This window comes from Thunnus thynnus, chromosome 3 (genome assembly GCF_963924715.1).
Source record: "Thunnus thynnus chromosome 3, fThuThy2.1, whole genome shotgun sequence".
NCBI classification, from domain to species: domain Eukaryota; kingdom Metazoa; phylum Chordata; class Actinopteri; order Scombriformes; family Scombridae; genus Thunnus; species Thunnus thynnus.
Genome location: NC_089519.1, coordinates 7,735,764 through 7,757,982, shown reverse-complemented (window position 1 = coordinate 7,757,982; position 22,219 = coordinate 7,735,764). Strand labels below are relative to the sequence as shown.

The window sequence follows — 22,219 nt, the reverse complement described above, 5'->3', positions numbered from 1 at the left end:
TGTTTGTATTCTTTGTCATTTTTGAAATTGATGACGGAACTGAAGCCAGCCATGCAGGGAAGATTTACCTCCAGATAACTCAATGCTCTTTTGAATCACTGGAATGAAATGTAATGACAGACCATAATAATACTCACATTACAGACTTAATAAACATCATTTATCTTTTATTTAGAGAGAATCTGAACAATGAAGCCATTAAACTGAACATCCCAGATGTTATGATACAAGAAGAATTTTGAGATCATCTGGACTTATAGTGAAAAATTAAAGGTTTGTACAGTTGCACAAGCGCCTGCGTTACCCATGAACCCCTGGGTCAACAGTAAGATCAGGAGGGGACGGGTACTTCGACCAAATCCTCAACGTGCAGAGCTCCTTGAACTTTTACTGCCACGCCGCAGGTTTTCAAGCTCTCTGTGAGTGGCCATTACAGTTCGACTGTAAGAAAACAATGAGAACAAATTCAGGTTAGTTTTGTCAACATTTCAGTAACTTTTTGTGCAACCAGTTTTACTTTTGACATCAAAACGGATGCATCCAGTCAGTTTGAGGATGTTAAGTAAGTGAATTACAGAGAAATGGGAAATTGGAGGTGAGGAACTCATACATTCATTATACTGAGGTAAAAGCTGCTCCACAAGTTTTAGTTAATATTAGGAGAATGCATTATCGCCAGAAATATATTTTGTGCACTTTTATTGTAAATTCCTTCTTATTATATATTACCTATTTTATTACCAACCTTTTCACAACAAATTAGACTGCCATCTGCATATTTTTATTGTTAGTATTCCCCCAGATCAGCCAAATGTCACAGTTTTCTCAAACCTACATATTTTTTCCCTCGATTGATTTTTATTTTTTGCTAATAATTTGTAAATTTAGGGAGGGAAACTTGTATTTTGGTTCCAACTAAACTTATAGTATATCAGTTTGATTCAAAGCCCAGAGTTTCTCTCAGTTTTACCCACTCATCCACACCAAAACTTAAAAACCTTCAGGGCTGGACCAGGCAAGGTGCATTAACCCTGGGTCCGCCTCTGCAAAAGGTGCCAAGAAGTCTACAGCTGAAAAAGCTGACACCACACACCAGCCAATCAGAGCACAGAGGTGGGCGTGAAGAGGCTAAAACTGACCAATGGCATTATAAGTCAAAAGTTCAACTCTGGGTGGAGAGACATGCAGGAGCTGAATGCAGAACAGGTTAGAGGAAAGGACAGAGATGCAAAAGAAGAGAAGGGAACTAAAAAATAGATAAAATATGAAAGGCGACTGGTTGTTACTAACTTCAGAGAGGAGAGTTCCCTGATGAGCCCGCAGATTAGGTCTGTGGCATCTTCATTACAGTGTGAGGAACCAAGATCTCCATCCTTGTCCATCACTTCCTCCTCACTGGACGGAAGAGAAAGTGAAAAGTTGGTGTTCTACATGTTTGTAATAAATCCTAAATTTGAGCAGGAAGGAATGAAAGAAAATTAAACAAGTCTATCTGATAATCTGATGTTTCTTTCTTTGTTAACAACTTTTGATGTGTGAAAGGATATCTATCTTCCCTTCCTGCTCTTTCTACACTTAGTTACCTACACTGGGCATTTATTTTCAGAACCAGTCTGCCTCTCACACAATCCCCTCCCCCGACCCTCACCTTCTTCGCGTTATTATCAGAGTTCTTGTAGGATTTAACTCCCCTTCCCTACTTCCTTACATCCAAACAATGGTGTTCAGCTGCGAGTCCGACACGTAATCTAAGCATCCAGGTCCAAACGGGTCAGTGGTGTCCCTTGTCTGAGGGTCCTCCACATTCATAGTGGGACTAGTGGCATGTTCAGGATCACACTATGTGCAACAAATATAAACAAACAAACATTCTGCCTGTTTATACAGTTAAAATATCTGCAATAAGATACATTTTAGTCACATGAAATCATAGAAACATCATAAAACAATTTGGTGATGTTAATGTTTTAATTTTGATGAATGTCAGTTTTGTCTTAAAATTAAACTCATTCAACTGATTGTCAGATGTTTATTAAAGCTAAAACAATGTTAATTATGTTTGTAGCTACATTTGTAATTGTGATTTACAGTAAGGTTGCGCCCAACGATTATGTTGATTTTTTTTCAATTGATTCATTGTTCAGGCTATAAAATGTTAGGAAATAGTCAATAACATCCATCACAGTTTAGAGAGCCCATGGTGACGTCAGCAAATTGCTCATTTTGTCTGAACAACTGACCACAACCCAAAGATATTTAATTTGCGATCATATAAAACAGATCAGAGCAACAAATTGTCACATTTGAGAAGCTAGAGCCAGAAATTTTCTTTGGTAAATGACTGCTTAATTGTTTTTGTGTTTTTTTCTATTTTTCTCACGATTTCCATTATGATGAATTGTTTCAGCCCTAATTTACATTACTGTTGCTGGTGCATTAGTAACACACACTGCACAATTATGTGATGTGGCAAAGGGATCACACTAAATGCAAAAAACCCAGAAAAACTGCATTAATGATTATAATATGTCCTGAATATCACCGACTGACAGACACTTCAGAGCATAACTGCCTAAAAACATGACGGCTGTTTATTTGAATCAATACCTCTGACAGTCTCAACAAAATTTAACATTATGAGCTTCACTTTATTCTGCTTTATTCTGTTTCCTCCCCTATCGACCCTGGTTTTTAGGTTCTGGTATCACTACTCACACTGCCTTCCCTCTCTGAACTACCAGGCGTCTCTGCAGCCCGGCAGAGCTCCAGAGAGCCACAGTTGAATCCTTCTTGCTGGGTGTCTGTGGATGAAGCCCCTGCTTCGGCTCTGTCACCGTCCCCAGCATCACCAGTCATCTCTTCCTTAGTCCCATTTCTTGTTATGGTCACACTACACACCTGCAGAGAGGCAGCTTCACTCCCATCCTTCTGTTTCTCAGTCTCCTCATTCTGAGATGGATTAGCGTAAGAAGTTGCTACTTCTGCTGACTCATCTTCTTCCCCGTCTTCTGTTTGTTTCTGATATATTTCAGCCATAATCTCAGCTGTGCTGCCTTCAAGTTCTTGTTGCTCCGGATTTCCCAAATGTGCCTCCTCTTTCTCTGCGGGTTCAGCCTCACAACTTTTTCCGTCTGAGCAGCCTGGATCACAGACAGTACTGGTCCCATATGAGGTAGAGACAGTGACATGGACTTCAGTTTCTGCCCTGTGTGTTAAAAAACAATGTTATCGTCAAAGTTGGAAGTAATTTCCTTTTAATTTAACTTGACTTAAGATTTCACTGAGGCAGTGTATTCAGTTATAGAGTGCAGATATTACTTGTTAGCAAGAAAGATCATATTTTGCACTTTATATTATCATTTCTATTTGTTTCTAAGTTGAATTGCCTCCGTGTCTTAAAGTTGTAACCATTCATATACTTAAAAACGCTACTTAGTAACCTTTATTCTGTGTAAACTTTGAATGAGCCATACTTTTAGTTTTACTCAAATAAATTTTTAAACCTTCTAACTCTAATAAAGTAAAATATCATTGATCTAACAGTACTCGATGAGCATATGATGTAATGATTTAGACCACTGGTGTTGTCATGACAATGCAGAAATGAAACTTAGAATCGAAAAACTAAGATATTAAACATTTAATTTGGATTCCTCGCTACATTATCATGACCTGTCAATCCCTTCACAGTGACTGGACTGAAGTTTTATCTCTGCCTCTCTCAGCTCTGCGACGCTGGCTGCCGGGATGGGTGGAGGTGAAGATATAATCTCTTCCTGAGCCGATAGTTCAGCTTTATTATGGCACATCTGCCTCTCAACTCTCTCCAGTCTGTTTTGCCCATTTTCAAGCTTTTGTGTCTGTGGAAAATGACTCTGCTCCCTCTCTGTCAAACCACACATTCCCATCCTTGGCTTCTTTTTGACCGGCAATCTCGGAACTTCCTCCTTTGTGGTTTCCTTGACATCAACCATGCGCACATCTTGGCTGGTTTCTTCTTGGCTGGTTTCTTGGTTTCTCTCCAAATCACAGTGAGAGTTTTCTCTTGCACCAAGTTGTTCTTCCAAAGCAGTTCCACAGGATTCATCAGCCTCTTCGGAGGTTGGGAGAAAAACCTGTAGTTTATCAGTGCACGTTTGAGATGCCGACTTGTTACATTCCTCTGTTGTTATTTCCTCCTTGTCCTTCCCCTTCTTGCTGGTGTCATTTTCAGTATGTACTCTAAAGCTCTCCAGCTGAGAATCATGTTTTTCTTCTGTGGAGGCATCTTGTTGCTGTTCTGCTGCCTGATCCTGTTGAGATGAAGTCATAGATTCCTGGAGAAGAGACTGGGGACGCTGTAGTGGTGAGGCAGCCGCTGCTCTATTATTACCTTCAGTGTCCTGAAATTGAGAAGAAAGATTGTTTAACAATTGGGTTGAGAAAGATGTAAATGTGTGTTCTGCTTCTTTTATTGGACAATTTTTCTCAATTCCCCAAATTACCTGTTGATGGTCAGAGGCCCGAACATCATCAGTCAGGAAAACTTCATCACTTGGACATTCCCTCTTCCTTGACCTGAGTGACCGAGGCTGGGGCAGTGCTAAGCTGTCTTAATACATAAATGACAAAAAAAAAAAAGATTAATTGAATACTGTGATGGGGAATCAGTGTAGCTGATTAATATTTAAAACTGGGTATCACACAATCATACACTTATTTCTGCTTGGTTGTAACACACCTAAGTCTCCTTTACCGCTGCTGCTGATCTTTGCTCTCCCTTTGGCCATCTCCTCTTACAAAAGCATCACAATAAGTTAAATTACTTAAAAACATAACATGTAACAATAACAATAACCTTTATAGAAACAAAAAATACTGTTTCCTACTGGTATGCTTTTATCTTGATGGTTAACTTATAGCCAGCTAACCACAATTTATGACGTTTTTTCCTCAAAATAGTGAATGTAGCTAGTTAGTAGGCAGCTAGCTAACATCAGTTAATAATTTACCCAGACTGCACTGAAAACTGAAGATATGAGTTGTGTGTTTGGTTTAAAAAACTTTTTTCTTTTTCTCTTTTTTTGTTGTTGCTGTAACTGGTGGACAAACTGTCAGTTAACATGTTTTTCCCACCGTCACACAACTACCCACCTGAACCTGAACCGCCGACCAGTGGAATTGTAACAGACGTTGATGTTTTACGTCAGTAGCCGTAAAGCGAGATGCGTGGTTGCCATGGGAGACGTAAATGTCGGAAGTAAATCCCACTGCTCACCGTTGTTGTTGTTTTGACAGCTCGGACTAAACGTTAAATTACTCCTGTCTGTCTTTTTTGCTCTTTTTTCTGAGCCGTGATCGACTTGAATAACCGAGTAACTCTGCGTGACAGCTGACAAGGTAAACAGCACATTCGGTAGCTGTTAGCTGTACACAGTTGCATTGAATGTTGTATTAGCTGTTAGCTAACATGAGGACTGAAGCTAAACAAGACAGTTTAAACTGTTTGATTTATCAATTATTATTATTTAAAACTATCATTGAAAGGCACATAGCGGCTGCTGCACCACGCTGAAGTTAGCCTCCGATTCGGGGTCAAGGGGAAAGTTAAGGAAAACATAGCTTAAATAATGATATTCTGCGGCTAATTCTCCGTTTTATTCACCACTTACACTTATGAAAAAGTGTTAGACATCGTAGCAAAAGCCTTAACACTGTTTAAATCCACTTTCGGATTTGTGGAACCTTTATTCTATTTGTGAAAACAAATAAACAGCGATTTCACTGCATTTTCCCCATTCAGACCACATTAGACCAGGTCCAGATCAAAAACCACTAAACTTAGACTCAACAAATCTGGACTAGATTAACAAGGAGATTCCAGAGACTCATTAAAACACAGTTCCAGATTTGTGAAATCTTTATTCTATTTGTGAAAACAGAAAAAAGGTTGATTGCGCTGATATTTCTTCATCCAGACCACTTTAAACCAGGCCCAGATCAAAAACCACTTTACTTAGACTTGTCAAATCTGGACTAGGTTATTATTATTCATATTTGATAAGTCTAAGTATACTGTTTTTTGGATGGAAAAAAGCAGTGAAATTGACCTTTTTTCTGTTTTCTTAAGCAATATAAAGGTTTCACAAATTTGAAAGTGGGTTTAAACAGCGTTAAGGCACTTTTTCATAAGTGTAAGTGGTGAAAAAACGGAAAATCAGCCTCTAAATATCATGACATATGTTTCCCTTGACTTTTCCCGTAACCTTGAATCAGAAGCTGTGAATCAGAGTCTAACTTCAGCTTTGAGGCTGCTGATGAGTCAGTGCTGACTTTGGATTCTGTCACTTATCGTCATCAACTTTCTTCTTTTTCTTTAATGTCTCAATTAATTAAATCCCTCATTAACTTTCAGGTAGTAAAAGTCTATGAGTCGCAGTCGGAACCCTAACCCTCCCCGGGGTCAAGGGGCAGCGCGAGCCAAACAGGTAACACCCCTCACGTCTGATTAAAAGAAGAAGAAGAAGAAGAAGTGAGAATGATGTCTACCCCTCAGCTGTCAACAACAGGTACAATTTAGCAGCTCTCTCCGTGTCTGTTTGTTTCAGATGGGGCTGCTGCTCGACCTGTCCCCGGATGGAGGAATGGATGATGACAGGAATGATGAAGAGCTGGAGGCAGAGCTGCTCAGTCTGGTGGGAGGTGGAGGAGGAAGATCACAAGGGAGGAAAAGTGAAGGCAGAGGTGAGAAGGACAGGAGGAGTCTTTTTTTTTTTCTTAGTGTAAACCATAGTTTCTCTCTGTCTCATCGATATGCTACTGACATTCATTTATTTTTCTTATGTTCAGCTCCTGTTCCCATGACTGAAATAGAGCAGATGGCAGCTCTTTGTATGAAAGACCTGGATGATGAGGAAATCGGGGATGAAGATTTGGATGATGAAGATCTGCTGGTAACACACACACACCCATTTTATCCCTGCTAGAGCTGAAACAATTAGTTGATTAATTGACCAGCTTACAAAAAATTAATTGGCAATTTTTGTAAAGACTATTTTTTGGGCATTTTTGCCTTTATTGGACAGTCAACAGTGAAGTGACTGATAGGAAACAAGGGAAGAGAGATAGATGACATGTAACAAAGGTCCCTAGCTGGAATCAAACCAGGAACATTGTGGTTATGTAGCATACGCAATAACCATTCGGCTGCGGGGGTGCTCCAAATGACAACAATTTTGATACTGGATTCATTGTGTCATTTTACAAGATACCAATGAATACCTTTGGGTTTTGGACTTTGGTTGGACAAAACTAGCAATTTTAAGACATCGTCTTGGGCTCTTACAAACTGTGACGAAACAGATAAATTGATAATTAAATATAATTCTTAGTTGCAGCCTTAAACACTTTTATTTCACTTAGCTGTTGAATTGCTTTAAACGTTTGATTTTTTTCTGAACTGTAAACATTTTTGTGTCTCTGTACATAGGCAGAATTGAATGAGGTTTTAGAGGAAGATGAGGGAGAAACTCCTGCTCCCACCCCTCCTGCCGTCACGCCAACTGCTCCTAAAGTGAACGTAACATCCCACTCTGCTCCTCCTGCTGCTCCCAGTGGTGCAACTGGGTTGGAGTCCCGCCTATTGGAGCGCATTGAAATGTATAAGACTGCCATCTCCAACGCCAAGGCTGCGGGGGAGACTAGCAAAGTTCGAAGATATGATCGTGGGTTAAAGGTAAAATGGAGAAGAAGAAGGGGAAACACCTCATTACAAGCTGATCCCCAAACTTTGCTTTCATTCAAATCTTTTGGAATTTCTAAGTCTGCCTCTTGTATATGATTCTTTGCATATTTGTTTTCTCTAATGTTGAAGGCATATAGTATGTTCATAATTCTTGTCTCTTCAACCCTAGACATTGCAGTCCATGTTAACATCTGTTAGGAAAGGAAAACCAGTCAATGAGGAGGAGATTCCACCTCCTGTCGCTCTTGGCGGAAAGCCCAACACTGCAGCCGAGTCTGAATCGATCAAGGAACAGCCAGAGCCCACGCTGATGCCCTCTCCTCCCACCAATCAGAAACCTTTAAGGGAGGCTGCACCGACAGCTCCTAATAATAAGCCGCTCCATCTGACCCCACCCCAAAAGCCTGCAGCTGCTGTCACCCCAGAAACACCTGCTATCTCGCCGCTCACCCCCAGCCAGCCTGACGCACAGCATTCAGGTAAACAGATACATGATCACATACCACATAATTAGAGGAAGTGTCTCCAACTTGCCACTTCTTCTTTGTATTGTGTACTGGATGTACACAAGTACAGCTGTGGCGTTGTTGGTCCACTCTGACAAACACTATAACGTCATAAATGTCATTCAATATGCACTGCAGCTCAAAGGGATTGAATGAGTATTGATCATCTTATTAATGCCAGTTGGACAAAATAGCTGAAACCCCTTTGGACCGTTTTGACTTTGGTGGTGACTTGTTCTGTGGTACAATCCTGATGTCAGGCTTGATATATTTATTTACCTCCACCAGAAAATAATCTTTAAAATTTGTCAGTTTGTTGTTCTTTCTACTCAGCTGCTCAGTCTGCTCCCAGTAAACCTATGTTTACTGTGTTGTTGCTATTTTAAGAGTCACTTGCTTTCCTCATTAAAACAATAATACTTTGTAGGTCTTTTAACTGCTGATCAGACAGCAATTTTAAGACATTTCTTTTGGCTTTGGTAATTGATATGGATTTATTTATTATCTTATTAAATAACCTTTATTTGACAACAGTCATTAGCGAAAACAACAAGAAAGCCACCACAGAATCAGTATTCCTCATTTGTTACTGCTCAGACAGAGTCACACGCAGATGTCCCCGCTAAATGTCACTGTGATCCTCCTTAGCTTTTAAACCAACCATTCCTTTTGTTGTGCTTTCTATTTTGTTCTTCTCTCCTCTCTACACAAACATGGATCTTTGCCTTCACTCCGTTTTAGAGCTGAAACAGGCCGTGTTGTCCAGACAGAGGGAGTACAAGATGGCTGCCATACACGCCAAACAGAGCGGCGACATTGACCAGGCCAAACAGCACTACCTCATTGCCAAGGTAACAGAACCGACAACAATGTTATCACATGAATAAATCTTTTCTGTTTGTGTGAGTGTATAGTTGACAGGTGAAACTTGTGAGAAAAAGTCAATTCTAATAGAGTTGACCTCCATTTATACAGAAGCTGGACATGATCGTGGAGGCACTGGACGGAGGCAAACCAATAGATCTGAGCTCACTGCCGCCACCTCCTGGTTAGTGTAACGACTTTAAAGGAATGCTTTACCTAAAGTTGTGACTTCTGTCTTAATTACTCACCCAACATATCCTGAAATTCTTAGGTTTTACTCAGGCTTCCTCATAGAGAACGGAGCTCCCAAAAGAGGTATCGCTTTCTTGATACAGTAAATTAGATTAAAGACTAATTTAAAGAACCCACAAAAGTCCCGAAAAGCTTATCAAACGGATTTTGTAACTATAATCCAGTTCTTGGGTATCCAGTTGCATGAATGTCCCAACACATTTTTACTGAAATGAAAGTGTTCTGAAAAATACTGTAAGCATGTCACACGCCTGATTCCACACATGCACTGAACTGGAGGCTCACCTCCAACTCGTCTATTGAGCCTGGTCAGTCATAGCTCACTGAATGGCTACCCTTATACTTTTATCACAGCAGTTAATACTGTTTTTAGAGATTAAAAGACTAACGTTTTTATTACATTTACTTGAGCTTAAGTGCCACACACATTATTTAAAGAAAGATTGCTATTTTGAAAGACACCGTCTTCAATCTCTTTCCTTCTCTTGTTCTCTCTACGTCTTCTTCTTTCAATTCAATCCCTATGTGCTGATTGTCTTCAACTCATGTCCACTGCTGTCTGATCATCCACAGGAGACGCAGTAGCAGAGCACCGTGCGCCTCCTCCTCCTCAGTCTTCCTCTAAACCTGCTGCCCCTGCTGCTCCTGCTGCTCCTGCTGCCCCCACTGCTCCTGCATCCACCCACGTGGCCCCTGCCGGTAAGACTCAAGGAGCCCTGATCCTTCCTTCAGTCTAGTTAGCATAGTGCAGGTGATTAAAACTGTATTATGTTGAATTTTAAAATAAAGTGTGTGTGTGTCCTGCAAAGACCTGCCTGCTCCCAGAAGTTTGGCAGAAGCCCTGCAGCAGAGGATGGACATATACAAGTCAGCAGCAGAGGGAGCCAAGAGCAAAGGAGATGACCGTAAGGCCCGCATGCACCAGCGCATTGTTAAGGTACACACCATACTCTTAAAATTTTGAAGTTACGGTTTAAAAAAGGCAGTTTTTTTTCCAAAGGTGTTATATAGTTCAATCAAATAAGGCATTGAATATTGTCAGAAATTCTTAAAACAGCTATTTGTGATGAATCTCATGATCCTGCTTTTTTTTTTATGTTGTGTTTTCCTTATTTAAGCATGACTCACTTTATTTTGACTGGAAATACTCTCTGTAGCTTTGACTGTAACTACTACTGTTGCTCTTTTCACCAACCAGAATAACTTGCAATAAGTTCTGCGTTGTTCTCTGAGGATTGTTGAAAGGCACTGTGCAAAAAATAAAAAACCTGTAAATAAAGCAGAATCGGCTGAGGGTGAAGAAGAACACAGAGGCAAGAGCATGAAAGAGTAAAAAAAAACAAGAACATCAAAGAATTTTATATACAGCAGGATGTATAAAAAGGAAGAAAAATAGTTGTGGGGCATTTGTATCGCTTTTGTAAGAGTGGAAGCACATTGATGACATTGATTTGTATGTGGGAGTTAGTGCTGTGTTGTTCCTTTGTTCTGTTTATCTTTATTTGTAAGAATTTGTTTTTTGGTTAAGCCCTCTTGTTTTTGTGTTTGAGTGGGGTCAGAATGGAAGTTGTGTGCTTGCAAATAGGCTGTATTTTATCTGATTTACAGTGCTGATGATGGGAAAGAACATGGAGAACAGCAATTCAGGAATGCAAAGTCAAAGACTAATTATACCAGCATATAAGAGCATCTGAATGTGGAATTTTCCCTTTAATAAGCGATAACTGAATTATCAATCATCTTCTCCTTTCTCAATAGCAATATCAGGATGCCATCAGAGCTCACAAAGCTGGACGACCTGTCAGCTTGTCTGATCTACCTGTGCCACCAGGTATGTTTCTGAATCCAGGCGTGTATCACTGGATTTTGGATCTAAGATGTATGAAGTCAATTGTGTGTTGCTCTCCTAGGCTGCCCACCGCTCCAGGGCTCAGAGGGGGGTCAGCAGAACTTCATGGGTGTCCTGGAAACAGCTATGAAAATAGCTAATCAGGATGCAGACGCAGAGGATGAAGAAGAGGATGGTCCAAGAGAGGCTGCCAAGGTAAACACATAAATAAACAAATAAAGGCACCACCAAATGGTCACATTGTTATAATGAAGCCAAGGAGTCTGGTTGGTTGCCTTTCAAACATACAGTTGCCTTAAACCAAAGCTATCAATGTTTTATTGTTTGTCCTCCCAGCTTCTGTGTTGTATGTGAATCATTATCATTGAATTATCAGTTTTCTCCTGCCTATTGCATCACCTTCATGCTCATAATCACAGTGATGTATAACACTGTGGTAATTTACAGGAACAGTGATTGTATATTAAATATAATTCAGGCTTAGCTTTTAAGATCATTTAAAATATTAAATCGAGCTCACAAATGTCTCAAGATGTAGCAGTTTACAGTATGAGGACAACATAGTGCTTTGAAATCTTGTTGTGTATTGCATTTGTCTCATGATCCTAACTGGATATTTTCTTTCTCTGCAGCCTGCAGTGCATCCATCCACCCAGAAAGCGAAATCTCCAGCTCCTCAGGCCCCTAGAGGCTCCTCAGCTCTAAAACTGGGACCTAAAGGTGTGTTTAGATTGGTTTGTGTGCCGGCATGCACCTCCGCGCCTGCATGTATAAAGTGTTGCATGAGGCAGATTTTTACTTATTTTTCTCTTAATTATCCTTGTAGCCCAGCAGCAAGTGGATTTCTTGTCGCTAAGGCGACAGGCTTTTTTGCGTGCAGCACTGCGCTCCAAACAGATGAAGGTAAGCTGTTGACTTTTTCTATCTTTATTCTTTTTTTTTTTTTTCTGTAGATGGATTTCCCGCCATCTTTGTGTTTTTGTAGATGTCATTACAACAGCTGCCTGTTGTTTTATTGGAGACTTGAACATCTGTTTCTGTGGTTTGATTGTTGTGTCTGCTGTTGCTTGGTTGTTTGTAGGACATGACAGGAGCAGCGCAGCACCTCAGACACGCCAAGGGAATCGACCCCATGATCAACGCTGCCAAATCTGGCCTACCCGTTGACATCACCAAGGTGCTAAATATATTCTCAATAACTAATGAAATCCAAGAAGATAGAGGACAAGTTTCCCACTTACATACTCACAGCTGCTACATGTTTGGTTCTCTCTCTCTCTCTCTCTCTCTCTGTCTCTCTCTCTGTGTGTGTGTGGGTGTGTGGGTGTGTTGAACAAGTTTACACAGGAGCAACTGAATGTGTGAGGTGTGTTAACATGGGGCGAAATAAAAGCACCTTCATGCTCATGGTGGTCTCACCTTCTGTGTGTTTGTGTCTATTTCCGTGTTAGTGTGTGTGTGTGTGTGTGTGTGTGTGATGTGTGTATATTTCCAGTGTGATTTCCGCTATTCATTTCTCATACAGTTGCCACTTATCCCATATGACTTTCTTTCATTTTGCTTCATATAACTCATGAGTTTCTCTCTGGCTCTGTCTCACTGTGTATTTACAAGGAATATTATATTGTGCCTCTGTTAGTTTGTCTTCTTGTTGGTCTGTAGGATATCACACAAGCTTAGAAAAGGATCTTCATCATTTCTAGCGCACAGATCGGTGGGAAGGCTTCTGGCAAAGGAACAGTTGATGAGATTTTGGTGCATGCTTGATTTGGGGTTCTCCAAACTGTTGTAAATCATAAATGAATATGTGTAGGGTAAAAAAAAAATCAATTGAACTTATAACTGAGGTGGTTGTAATGTCTTTTGGTATAAAAGCAAGTTAGCAGATATTTGTGTTCTCTGAGATTTTAAGATCTTTTTTTAATCTCTCTTTGCCCTGTACACATTTTTTTGTTTCTCAGCACATTTGTAATTGTCTCCCTCCCAACAGATTCCTAGCGCTCCAGTCAGTGAGGATGACTACTCCCTGGCTCGTTCCCGTACCTCCCCTCTCTCCCCTCGCTCCAGTGAGCAGTACCGCGGTCTCATGGATCTTTTGCGGAAGCAGCATGAGGTTAGAATACACCTCTCCCTCATACTGATGTGGATATCATACAGTAGTTGCATTTATGCTCCTAATGCTTCTTCATCACTTTTCTAGTTGTGCAACTTTTTAAACAGACATATTTTGAATCAAGATTGTTTTGTGTCTAACTAATCGTCTGTTTTCTTCGCCACACCCTGTTTTGTTCTCAATCTTCAGAAATGTTTGAATCACTCTCAACAGACCATGCAGACAGGCAATGTGGGCGAGGCTCTAAAGTAAGAAACATCTCTCATTAGTCTGTTTGTGTGTGTGAGTTTTCGTAAGTATGTCATCTGCAGCCATGTTGGAATTTAAAGCCTTCTCTTTGCTGGTGCTTGAAATTGAGCTATATGCAAGTGTAACTCAATTTAAATGATTTTTTTATTAAAATTGTAATTGATAATTTGGGTATCATTGCACCATTTAATAACAATAATAATAATAATAATCAATCTGTTGTACTCAGAACTAAGGTTCTTCACAATTTTTCTCATCATAAAAGCATCACAGGCGGCTAACGAAAACTTCACAACTTCTAGATCAGTTGATTGTTACATCTACCAAATAACAAATAAGATGACAAATGCAATCATTGTTTAATAGAGCCCAGTATATTGTCTTCAACTGCTTTTCCTCTATGACCATCAAATACTTAAATGAAATCATTTCTTATGACAGAAAAGCAGTAAAACACACCAGTTATCATATCTGAGAAACAAATTATATTTTTACTCACTAAACGACTTATCCGATTAATATATTTTTTAAATGATCTTCAATTAATGTATATTAATGTACTTATTGAACTATCATTTAAGTACTTCAGCACTGTTGTGGAGTGTGATGTCATTATGGCAAAACACAGACTGCGATTTTACTGTTTATCTCCACAGAGCATCTCATCACCATAATAGATACAGTGTTACTTTCGTGTCACACTGCATATTTTGCATGTTTTTCACATACATTTAACTGGGCATGCATTAGACTTTTTGGTCTGCATGGCTTCCCTTTTCTTCGCAAATATTCTTTGTAAAATATTGTCATTGCTTAGAAACAGAATGTGGTATTTTCACATGATGATGCTCCTAAATGTCTTGTGTGATCCAAAAAAATTCAGAAAATGCAGAAATACATGTGGTCTTTTGAGCAAATAGAGCTGTTTGGTGCAGTGTGACAGCTGTCTATGCAGAAATCAGACCTGTGACATTTCAGGAACCAGGCCATCCTATAAGATCTCAATATGAGAGATGTGTGAGTATTTGTGTGTAAGGAACATCTCTGTCTGTCCCCAGGTGTGAGAAGCTTGTTGAGGAGTCGCTGAAGAACATTGAGATACTGAAGAACGCCCACGCCAAGGGCCACCCAGTCCCCAAGTGCCGCACTGAGGAGAGAACCTTCAACACCGCCAAGTCAGCAACAAACTCATAGAATACGTTCAAATTCATAGTGGATAATATATCATTATATATTCTTTCTGAATTCTTTCTTGTTCCTCATAAAAGCAGAAAATGTCAAAACTTTTTGAACAGGAAATTCCCAAAAGCCATATTCTCACTTCAGCTAAAATCTGCAATACAATTTCAAAAGAAGCAGAAGTGGTTACTGGGTTTGGAGTTGCATTTATGTGTGTTCACTCATACAAATCTTGTTTCCCTTGTGTGCAATGTCATGACGCAGGTGGTATTGGTAAAATGATTTGTTGTTAGGTCTAGGGGGATTTAACTGCACCGCTACTAACAGACCACAATATTAATGCAACAACAGTTAATGCTTTCTGCTGCCAATCAGCAAAGGGATGCAGGCCATACCCCCCGGGGAGCTCGACCTGCTTTCCACAGCCACCGATATTATCTTATATAATGGTGATTGTGTATATTATGTTTTGGTCAATAAGTAACAAATAATTGCGGTACAAAAATGCGGAAGATATATTTTGGAAACCGTTGCCATTACACAGTTTGTTCAACAGAGAGCACTAACGGGTTTATTCATTTTGATTTATTTAACCGTAAAATGTTCAGCTCACTTCCTATCTTGGTGACAATTCTTTAATAACCAAATTTTAGGGGCCCTTATCAAAAATGTTTGTGTTTTAAGAAAAAAAAAAGAATATCTGCTATATCGTTACCAGACTTTCTAAATTTTCTAACATCAATAAATATCAGACTCAAAAATCTAGTATCAGTCAAGCTCTCCTAAATTTGTGACAGCTAAAGGATACCAACAGTCTATGAAACCAGCAGTTTGTCCCACTGCAACATGAAAAATACATCAGTCAATAGATCAATGGATGGATCAAAAAGCCTATTTTATTGTGATTTTAAGGATTTATAATCTCTCTTTTTATGAAACACTATGAAGGCTGTCCTTTATATTAAATTATTTAGATTCGCTTGCATCAGGTGTTCAATTATGAAAACATCTTTTTAGACAAGAATAGAATTACTTTCCCCAGCTAGAGCTGTAGATGAGTCAGAGTGACTCACTGTGACTCACTCTGGCTCTGCTCCAGTATCATACCAAGCTAACAGCAAGGTGACTCTGGCACTGACTCATTCAGCAGACAGAGCTGTTTGGCTCCCAGTGATGCTGACAGGTTGATGTCTGTCACTCATGACACTGGTTCTGAATAGTCATGACTTCTGTTTTTTTGGGGGGTTTTTTCTGTAGGATCTACACCAACCTGACGCCTAATGACCTGGTACTGTACATCATCAAAGCCATCAACCTACCAGCTCCCTCAGGTAGGCAGATCTGAAATAACTTGAAAGTAATTACCTTGAACTTATTAAGAAGGACGGCTCCGCAATTGACTGCAAACCTCTGAAGTTGTGGTGGTCCACTCTTCAATCCATCAATCAATCCATCAGTCCATCAATCAATCATGTTTATGTACTATTTATGTACACTTACATCTCTCCCTCAAGGTGTCTCACCTAATGATCTGGATGCCAGCGTGAAGTTTGAGTTTCCTTTTCCCAGTTCGGTAAGAATCTTTCACACTCAGAGAGGAGATTATGGATGTTTCACTTTGTTTTTTATGTGGATGTGTTTTAATTCATTCATTTATGTGTGTGTGTGTGTGTAGGAGGAGGCACAGAGGGACAAAACCAGCACAGTAAAGAACACAAACAGTCCAGAGTTTAAAGAGCAGTTTAAACTCAACATCAACCGGACGCACAGAGGCTTTAAACGAGTCGTCCAGTCCAAAGGCATCAAGTTTGAAATCATCCACAAGGGGTAAAAACCACAACTGCTTCGGGGCAATAGAGGCAGTGGCTACATTGTTTATCTGTTTGATTTATGCTGTAAATGTAATAATCATCAGTCGCATTCTTCTCTCTATGTGTTTACAGAGGCCTCTTTAAAACAGACAAAGTAGTGGGCACAGCTCACCTGAAGCTAGAGGGTCTAGAGAACCACTGCGAAATCAGAGACATTATAGAGGCAAGTGTTAATAACATGTCAACACAAATTCATACACACACGTACACAGCAGTTCTGTCTAACAGTGTGCATGTGTTTCTCAGGTGATGGATGGACGTAAAGCCACAGGCGGCAAGCTGGAGGTGAGGGTGAAGATCAGAGAACCTTTATCAGCAGTGGATCTCCAGCCGGTGACGGAGAAGTGGCTGGTTCTCGAAGCAGTCTCCCCCCTTTCTCCTCCAGAGAGGCAAAAGGAACGGGTGAGTAGATGACCTGTATGTCAGTGGGTTGGTGGGAGGAAACTGCAGCAGAGCAAATCCCTGTCTTTGTGTCTGAGTGGGTTTCCTCCAGAGGACACAAGAAGAACATACAAAAATGTCACCTTCTTGTGTGACATTACTTTGCTAAACATTGAGCCACTGCGCCATCTTAAAAACTGGACATACTGTAAGTGTCAGGACACAAGCCAATGTCACCCGACACCTTTACAACGTCGAAATTTTTGTAAATTTTCGAATCCAACAATCATGCCCACCTCATACAGTGATTGAAAGTGTTTAATTTCTCTCTCAAGTTTTCTTTTTTTCACACTTTGCACAGTTACTTCTGGCACTTTTCGTGTATCCAACCAAACAATATTAATACTATGAAGGAGAAACTGTCCCGAAGTGTTTGTCGCTATCCAAATTTAAGCAACCGTCTGATGGCAGGTTTTTCTCCATGCCTATTAGTGTGGCCATTCAGAACAGCTACAACCACTGGGTGAGACTTTGTATGGACTAGTTTGAGCCAAGCATAACCCCGCCCTCTGAATATTTGCTGCCATCCTGTAGTCCCTTTTGTACAGCCTGTAAAGGCAGTTGAACCAAAATGTAACAAGACTGGGACAAAATGATCTTGACTCTGCCAGTACAGTGATGTCTTTGTGTGTGTTTGTTTGAATCAGGCTCCGTCTCCTCGGTCGAACCCCAGACATGAAGCAAGCAGCCGGAGCAGTCATCCCAACAACTCTCCTCCGCACTACAAACTCCACAGCTTCAGCCTCCTCAACTATGACAAGGAGCGGCTGGAGAGAAAGGTAATTGTTTGTTTGTGTGTGATCTAAGCCCATGCACAACACCCAATTCTCTAATATTTGAAATGGCCCAAAGTCGTCAAGGTCTTGTCAGTCATTACACCTGTCCCGCTCAGATTGCAGAGTACCGAAGGAACCGGCGCGATCCCCCTCCTGACGTCATCCATCAATACAAAGAGGTCACACACAGGCTGCAGTGGCAAAAAGCACAGCTGGAGCGAGCTTCTCCTGCTCTGCTTACAGGTAAAACACACATATACTGTATATGCCAACATATGAGTATACATCTCATCCTCTCATAAGTACATTTCTCTGGCGTGTACATTCAACCACATTATTCTTCACCATATGTGCAGAGTATGAAAATGTGCTGCGGCGCTTCGTCCAAGGACTCGCTGATTCTGTGAAGAAATACTCGAGCCAAGGCAACAGGGTGAGCACGGGGTCGGGGTCGACTGCTCCTCCAATGTGATCGCTGCTGCTCACTTGTGTTTGTGTTGTGTATGTTGTGTGTAATTTTGAAAAGTTTCCATACTTTTTTCCTGTTTATAGGAAGCTGCCAAGGATGCTCTGGGCAGGTTGAAGATGGTAGAGAGTGAGGTGACGATTATTATGTACTTTCAGTATAAAATGTTTATCATCTTCATGTGTTTATACTGTATATTTATAGATTTTTTTTTTTTTCTCCTCTTTAGCTGGAATCGCTGACAAGGAAACGTACTGGCTGAGAGGAGCGAAGGGAGCAGAGACTTGGCTAGAGTACTGTTATATCATTTCTCTCTCTCTCTCTCTCTCATACACACTCATATACAAACACTACAGTCAGTACTTTAAGGACCTTTAGCATGATTCTATGCTGCCTATGTCCATGACAACTGCATGAAAGTACCTGCTAATTCTAGTCTATTAATTATACAACTTAACTTTTGGCACTTGTGGTTTGTCACCTGCCACGATAATGAAAACAGCTCTGTAACTACAAAGGGACGTAAAAATGAAAGCAAGCATTAAAACGTGTTAGAAAGGATTATTTGCACTTAAACAAGACAAGCACTGAGGAAAACGGCTCCTAAAGTGCAGCTTTGCAGAGTTTTCCTGTACTCTGTTAACTGCTTTCTTCTATTCCCATCTTTTCTTTAAGAATTGTGGGTGAAGAGATCTGTCGGAAGATTTTACATTTGACACCAGTTCAGAGAGTCTTTTGGTGTCCATAGATGACCAAAAATGTGTGTGTGTGTGTGTGTGTGTGCTCTGAAGTGTGTTTAACCAATGGACTGAGGTGTTTTTAACCCCTTTTCCCATATTTTATGTGTGTAATGAGCTTAATCTAATCTGTCTGCTCCAGTGTTCCCAGATTACAGTAATCTGCTTCGTTTGGAGTGGTGTGATATGGGAATAAAAAAACGGGGCTTCGGGGCGCCGCAGCCTACATCCCATAATGAGGGATTAGTGTTTGTGTCACCAAGGAGACGACTAGATCAGACGTAGAGTCGCCTTTGGGGTTGGGGAGGGGAGGTGTTAACAGCGTGCCATGAATGTGGTAGAAGCTTAGCTCTGCTAAAGGACTGCTGCTGCTTCTTCTTCTTCTTCATCAGCTATTTTCTCTCTGTTGTCTTCTTCATCTTCACTTTTTTCACACTAATTCCTTTACATTTATTCAGAGATTATTCAGAGTCTCGAGTAATAGACCGCTCCATTTGGATTTTCTTTAAACTCTTAAACAATGTTAAGTCCATTGCGCTGTCGATTAGAAAATAATTAACAGCAGCTGCATCAGTGTGCTGCTATTTTCCACATGTTTTAATGTATGAGGTTTAATAAAACAGATTCTATCCCACTGAGCTCTCCAGTGGCAGCACAGTGGATGCTGAATAGTCTGCCCAAAGGAAGACAACCCAATATGTGTCAGTATGGCTGGGTAATTGCTCATTTCTATTTCTGTTCCCCCATAGACATTCCTGTCATTCCTCTCTACCTTATACTTTTTTGACTGTGAAGTCAACGCGACAAAATTCAGACAGATCCGTTAAAACTTTATAAGATGTGGATTGCAGCTGAGGCACCTTGAAATTCATAAATCTAAATGTACAAAAACAGTAATCTGACAGATGTGTCATAGTTCTGCCATGTATTCTCTGTACGCTCTGTGTCATTGTCTGGACAGATGTTTCCTCTGCGTGTTTGACAACCTGCTAACCCGACAGCAGATTCTGTTGATGTGGATCCATGTTGACTGCAAACAGTCAGGATATAGCAGACTACATAAGATGAGCCTTACTGTATGTTTTATATTTGACCCTCCGATGTGGATGATGTCGGTTAACTCCACTAATAGTTTTTTGGTCACGTGACAGAGCAGAGAATCATGTGTTTGCCTTAATCCACCCACTGCCTCACTCCATTAGCAAATAATCCTGGTTAAAGATGACCTGATATGGCCCGTCCCCCCCTTTTTCTTTATCATAAGAGGATATCTTCTTACTCTTTATAAGTAGTACATTTTGTTGCTTTTGATCAGTTGATTTTTGTCAGATGGACAGGGCAGTGGAAGGACAGATTTTTCTTACAGGGAAATACTAAACTTAACCTTAATATGAGATGGAATTTAAATTACCATATCTGTGTCTTTGCAACGTTTATCTCCTTAACTACAAATCATTTACACTTAACGTTTTGCTGACAATTTTTCAATGCACACAATATCGTTTCAGATATTTTTATGTATTTTTCCTACTGTTCCAGGCAGCCATTGTCATTTCCGTGCAGTAATCTATTAGCAGACTCTTGAAACTTGCTTGAGTTTGAGCCAAACATTTGGCTCGTGGAGTTGTGTAATTGATCAAAGTAAATCAAGTCTGCATTAATGTTTGTCAATACTGCATTATGTAGTTTAAATGCAGATTTATTTGAAAAGCTCTGCATTTAACTGACAAATATGATGCCGACATAATTGATTACACAAAGTCCATTACCAGTCCACTAGTTGATTTTCATACTGTATAGAAACCAAAGGTTGCATTAAAACGGCGCAAAACATTATTATTATTGCTGCAACTAACAGTTGCTTTTCATTATAATTGATTAAGCCACCGAATATTTTCTTGATTGATCATTTGGTTTATAAAATATCAGAAAACGAATGTGAAAAAATGTCCCTTTCAATTCCTTTAAACCCAAGAGGACATCTTCAAATTGCCTTTTACCGCCAACTAACAGTTCAAATCCCCAAAATAATATATAGAGACAAAGAAAACCAACAAACCAACAAAACCTCACAATTTAGAAGCTTGGACTGGGGAACATTTGGTATTTTTGCTTTAAAAAAATGACGAACAATAATCGATTATCATTATCAGTTGTTTTCTCCTTACTGACTAATCAATTAATCGACTAATTGACATTTCTAAAACAGCAACATGGTTTGCAGAAGGACTAGCCGTGATGTAAACTGTTCGATTTGTTGTAAAAGAGCTAAAACATGCAAAGCCACTGATATGAAGCATAAGAAATATGATTGTGATTTGATACTGACGTTAAGTAAAGACTGACTGCTGCTGCGAAGCTCTGATGTAACTCCAGGTTGCAGCACTCGCATGTTTTAATGGCGCAAAAACTGCAACTATGCAGTACCCCTTTCATTCACCCCAAAGCTTTAACCCCACGTCACCTCCGACACACAAACACACACAAATACTCCTGCCAGATCACCCCACTCCTCCAGTAACCTCGTGGCCTTTGAGGCTGTCCTGTTGTCATAGAGACAAGCTCATCAGCATTCAGTGTGGTAGTTGGGTGGTCAGTGCCGGGCAGAGGGACATATTGTTAAAGTTTGTCCTGCTGGTGATTCACGCTCCTTTCCCGCATATACAACACCACACACACACTCCCTCTCACTCTCTCTCTCTCTTTTGTTTTTTTAGTTTGTTGGCTCTCTTCTCTTTTTTTTAATCCTTCTCTGTCATTTTGCTGCACTCCATTTAAAAAGGAGAAAGTTTGGTGAATTGTTAATCATTATTGTTGATATTTCTGTCCATATCAGCTGCAGTAAATGTATTCGTCTGGGCTTGGGAAAATACTATTGTTGAACCTTTTGACATTTTTTTTTTAATCTGTTGAGTGATGTAAGGGCAATCAATATAAATGTCATATTTATATACAGTATATAAACAGCATCATATGCTCTGTCTCTATTTTTAAGTGTAAGTCATGAGGATTTGTGGAGCTCCAAGTGGGAATGTATGAAGGCCTGATTGTTCAGGCTTTATTATCTTATGTAAGAGGTTGGTGTTAAAATGAATAAAATGGTGAAAAAGTACTGGGTTTGTGTCATCATTGAGCTGTAGTACCAGCTGTTTCTCATTTAGATTGTTTTCTTATCAACATCTAATATTCTGCT

General features: G+C 40.0%; 2 protein-coding genes across 6 annotated transcripts; one reads left to right on the top strand and one right to left on the bottom strand.

Annotated features, from left to right (window-relative positions):
• Window positions 1-150: 150 nt before the first annotated feature.
• On the bottom strand, window positions 151-5,217 carry si:ch211-286b5.2 (uncharacterized). 5 transcript variants are annotated; one of them, XM_067583561.1, is made up of 8 exons: window positions 5,134-5,217; window positions 4,721-4,769; window positions 4,485-4,591; window positions 3,673-4,382; window positions 2,716-3,205; window positions 1,709-1,839; window positions 1,291-1,395; window positions 151-441 (listed from the first exon to the last, which is right to left on the bottom strand). In XM_067583561.1, exons 2-8 carry the CDS (start codon window positions 4,767-4,769, stop codon window positions 363-365), a joined length of 1,671 nt encoding a protein of 556 aa, XP_067439662.1. In that variant the 5' UTR covers window positions 5,134-5,217; the 3' UTR covers window positions 151-362. The 5 variants fall into 5 exon arrangements, with proteins under 5 accessions (XP_067439662.1, XP_067439654.1, XP_067439646.1 ...); XM_067583553.1 differs by having other exon boundaries at window positions 4,721-4,772; window positions 5,134-5,205; XM_067583545.1 differs by lacking the exon at window positions 5,134-5,217 and adding an exon at window positions 4,992-5,127 and having other exon boundaries at window positions 4,721-4,774.
• Window positions 5,218-5,222: 5 nt separating this feature from the next.
• On the top strand, window positions 5,223-22,138 carry cc2d1a (coiled-coil and C2 domain containing 1A). The gene is made up of 28 exons (XM_067583533.1): window positions 5,223-5,379; window positions 6,395-6,467; window positions 6,588-6,723; window positions 6,829-6,932; window positions 7,469-7,714; window positions 7,893-8,202; window positions 8,971-9,080; window positions 9,205-9,277; window positions 9,919-10,044; window positions 10,155-10,282; window positions 11,104-11,176; window positions 11,256-11,389; window positions 11,827-11,914; window positions 12,021-12,097; window positions 12,276-12,371; window positions 13,185-13,307; window positions 13,497-13,555; window positions 14,615-14,731; window positions 15,993-16,066; window positions 16,250-16,308; window positions 16,411-16,562; window positions 16,679-16,769; window positions 16,853-17,008; window positions 17,695-17,826; window positions 17,940-18,066; window positions 18,180-18,256; window positions 18,376-18,423; window positions 18,519-22,138. The coding sequence occupies exons 2-28, from the start codon at window positions 6,408-6,410 to the stop codon at window positions 18,549-18,551; spliced, it is 3,009 nt and encodes a 1,002-aa protein (XP_067439634.1). The 5' UTR covers window positions 5,223-5,379; window positions 6,395-6,407; the 3' UTR covers window positions 18,552-22,138.
• The last annotated feature ends 81 nt before the right edge of the window (window positions 22,139-22,219 follow it).

What these genes read in the sequence shown, in the direction of transcription:
- si:ch211-286b5.2 (XM_067583561.1), bottom strand. Translation starts at nt 4,769, where the DNA reads ATGGCCAAAGGGAGAGCAAAGATCAGCAGCAGCGGTAAAGGAGACTTA. An exon ending in CACTGTGAAGGGATTGACAG is followed by an intron (nt 3,206 to 3,672) that starts GTCATGATAATG and finishes TTTAACACACAG; the next exon opens with GGCAGAAACTGAAGTCCATG. An exon ending in CTGAACACCATTGTTTGGAT is followed by an intron (nt 1,396 to 1,708) that starts GTAAGGAAGTAG and finishes TCTTCCGTCCAG; the next exon opens with TGAGGAGGAAGTGATGGACA.
- cc2d1a (XM_067583533.1), top strand. Translation starts at nt 6,408, where the DNA reads ATGAGTCGCAGTCGGAACCCTAACCCTCCCCGGGGTCAAGGGGCAGCG. An exon ending in TGCACCAGCGCATTGTTAAG is followed by an intron (nt 10,283 to 11,103) that starts GTACACACCATA and finishes CTTTCTCAATAG; the next exon opens with CAATATCAGGATGCCATCAG. An exon ending in TCTAAAACTGGGACCTAAAG is followed by an intron (nt 11,915 to 12,020) that starts GTGTGTTTAGAT and finishes TTATCCTTGTAG; the next exon opens with CCCAGCAGCAAGTGGATTTC.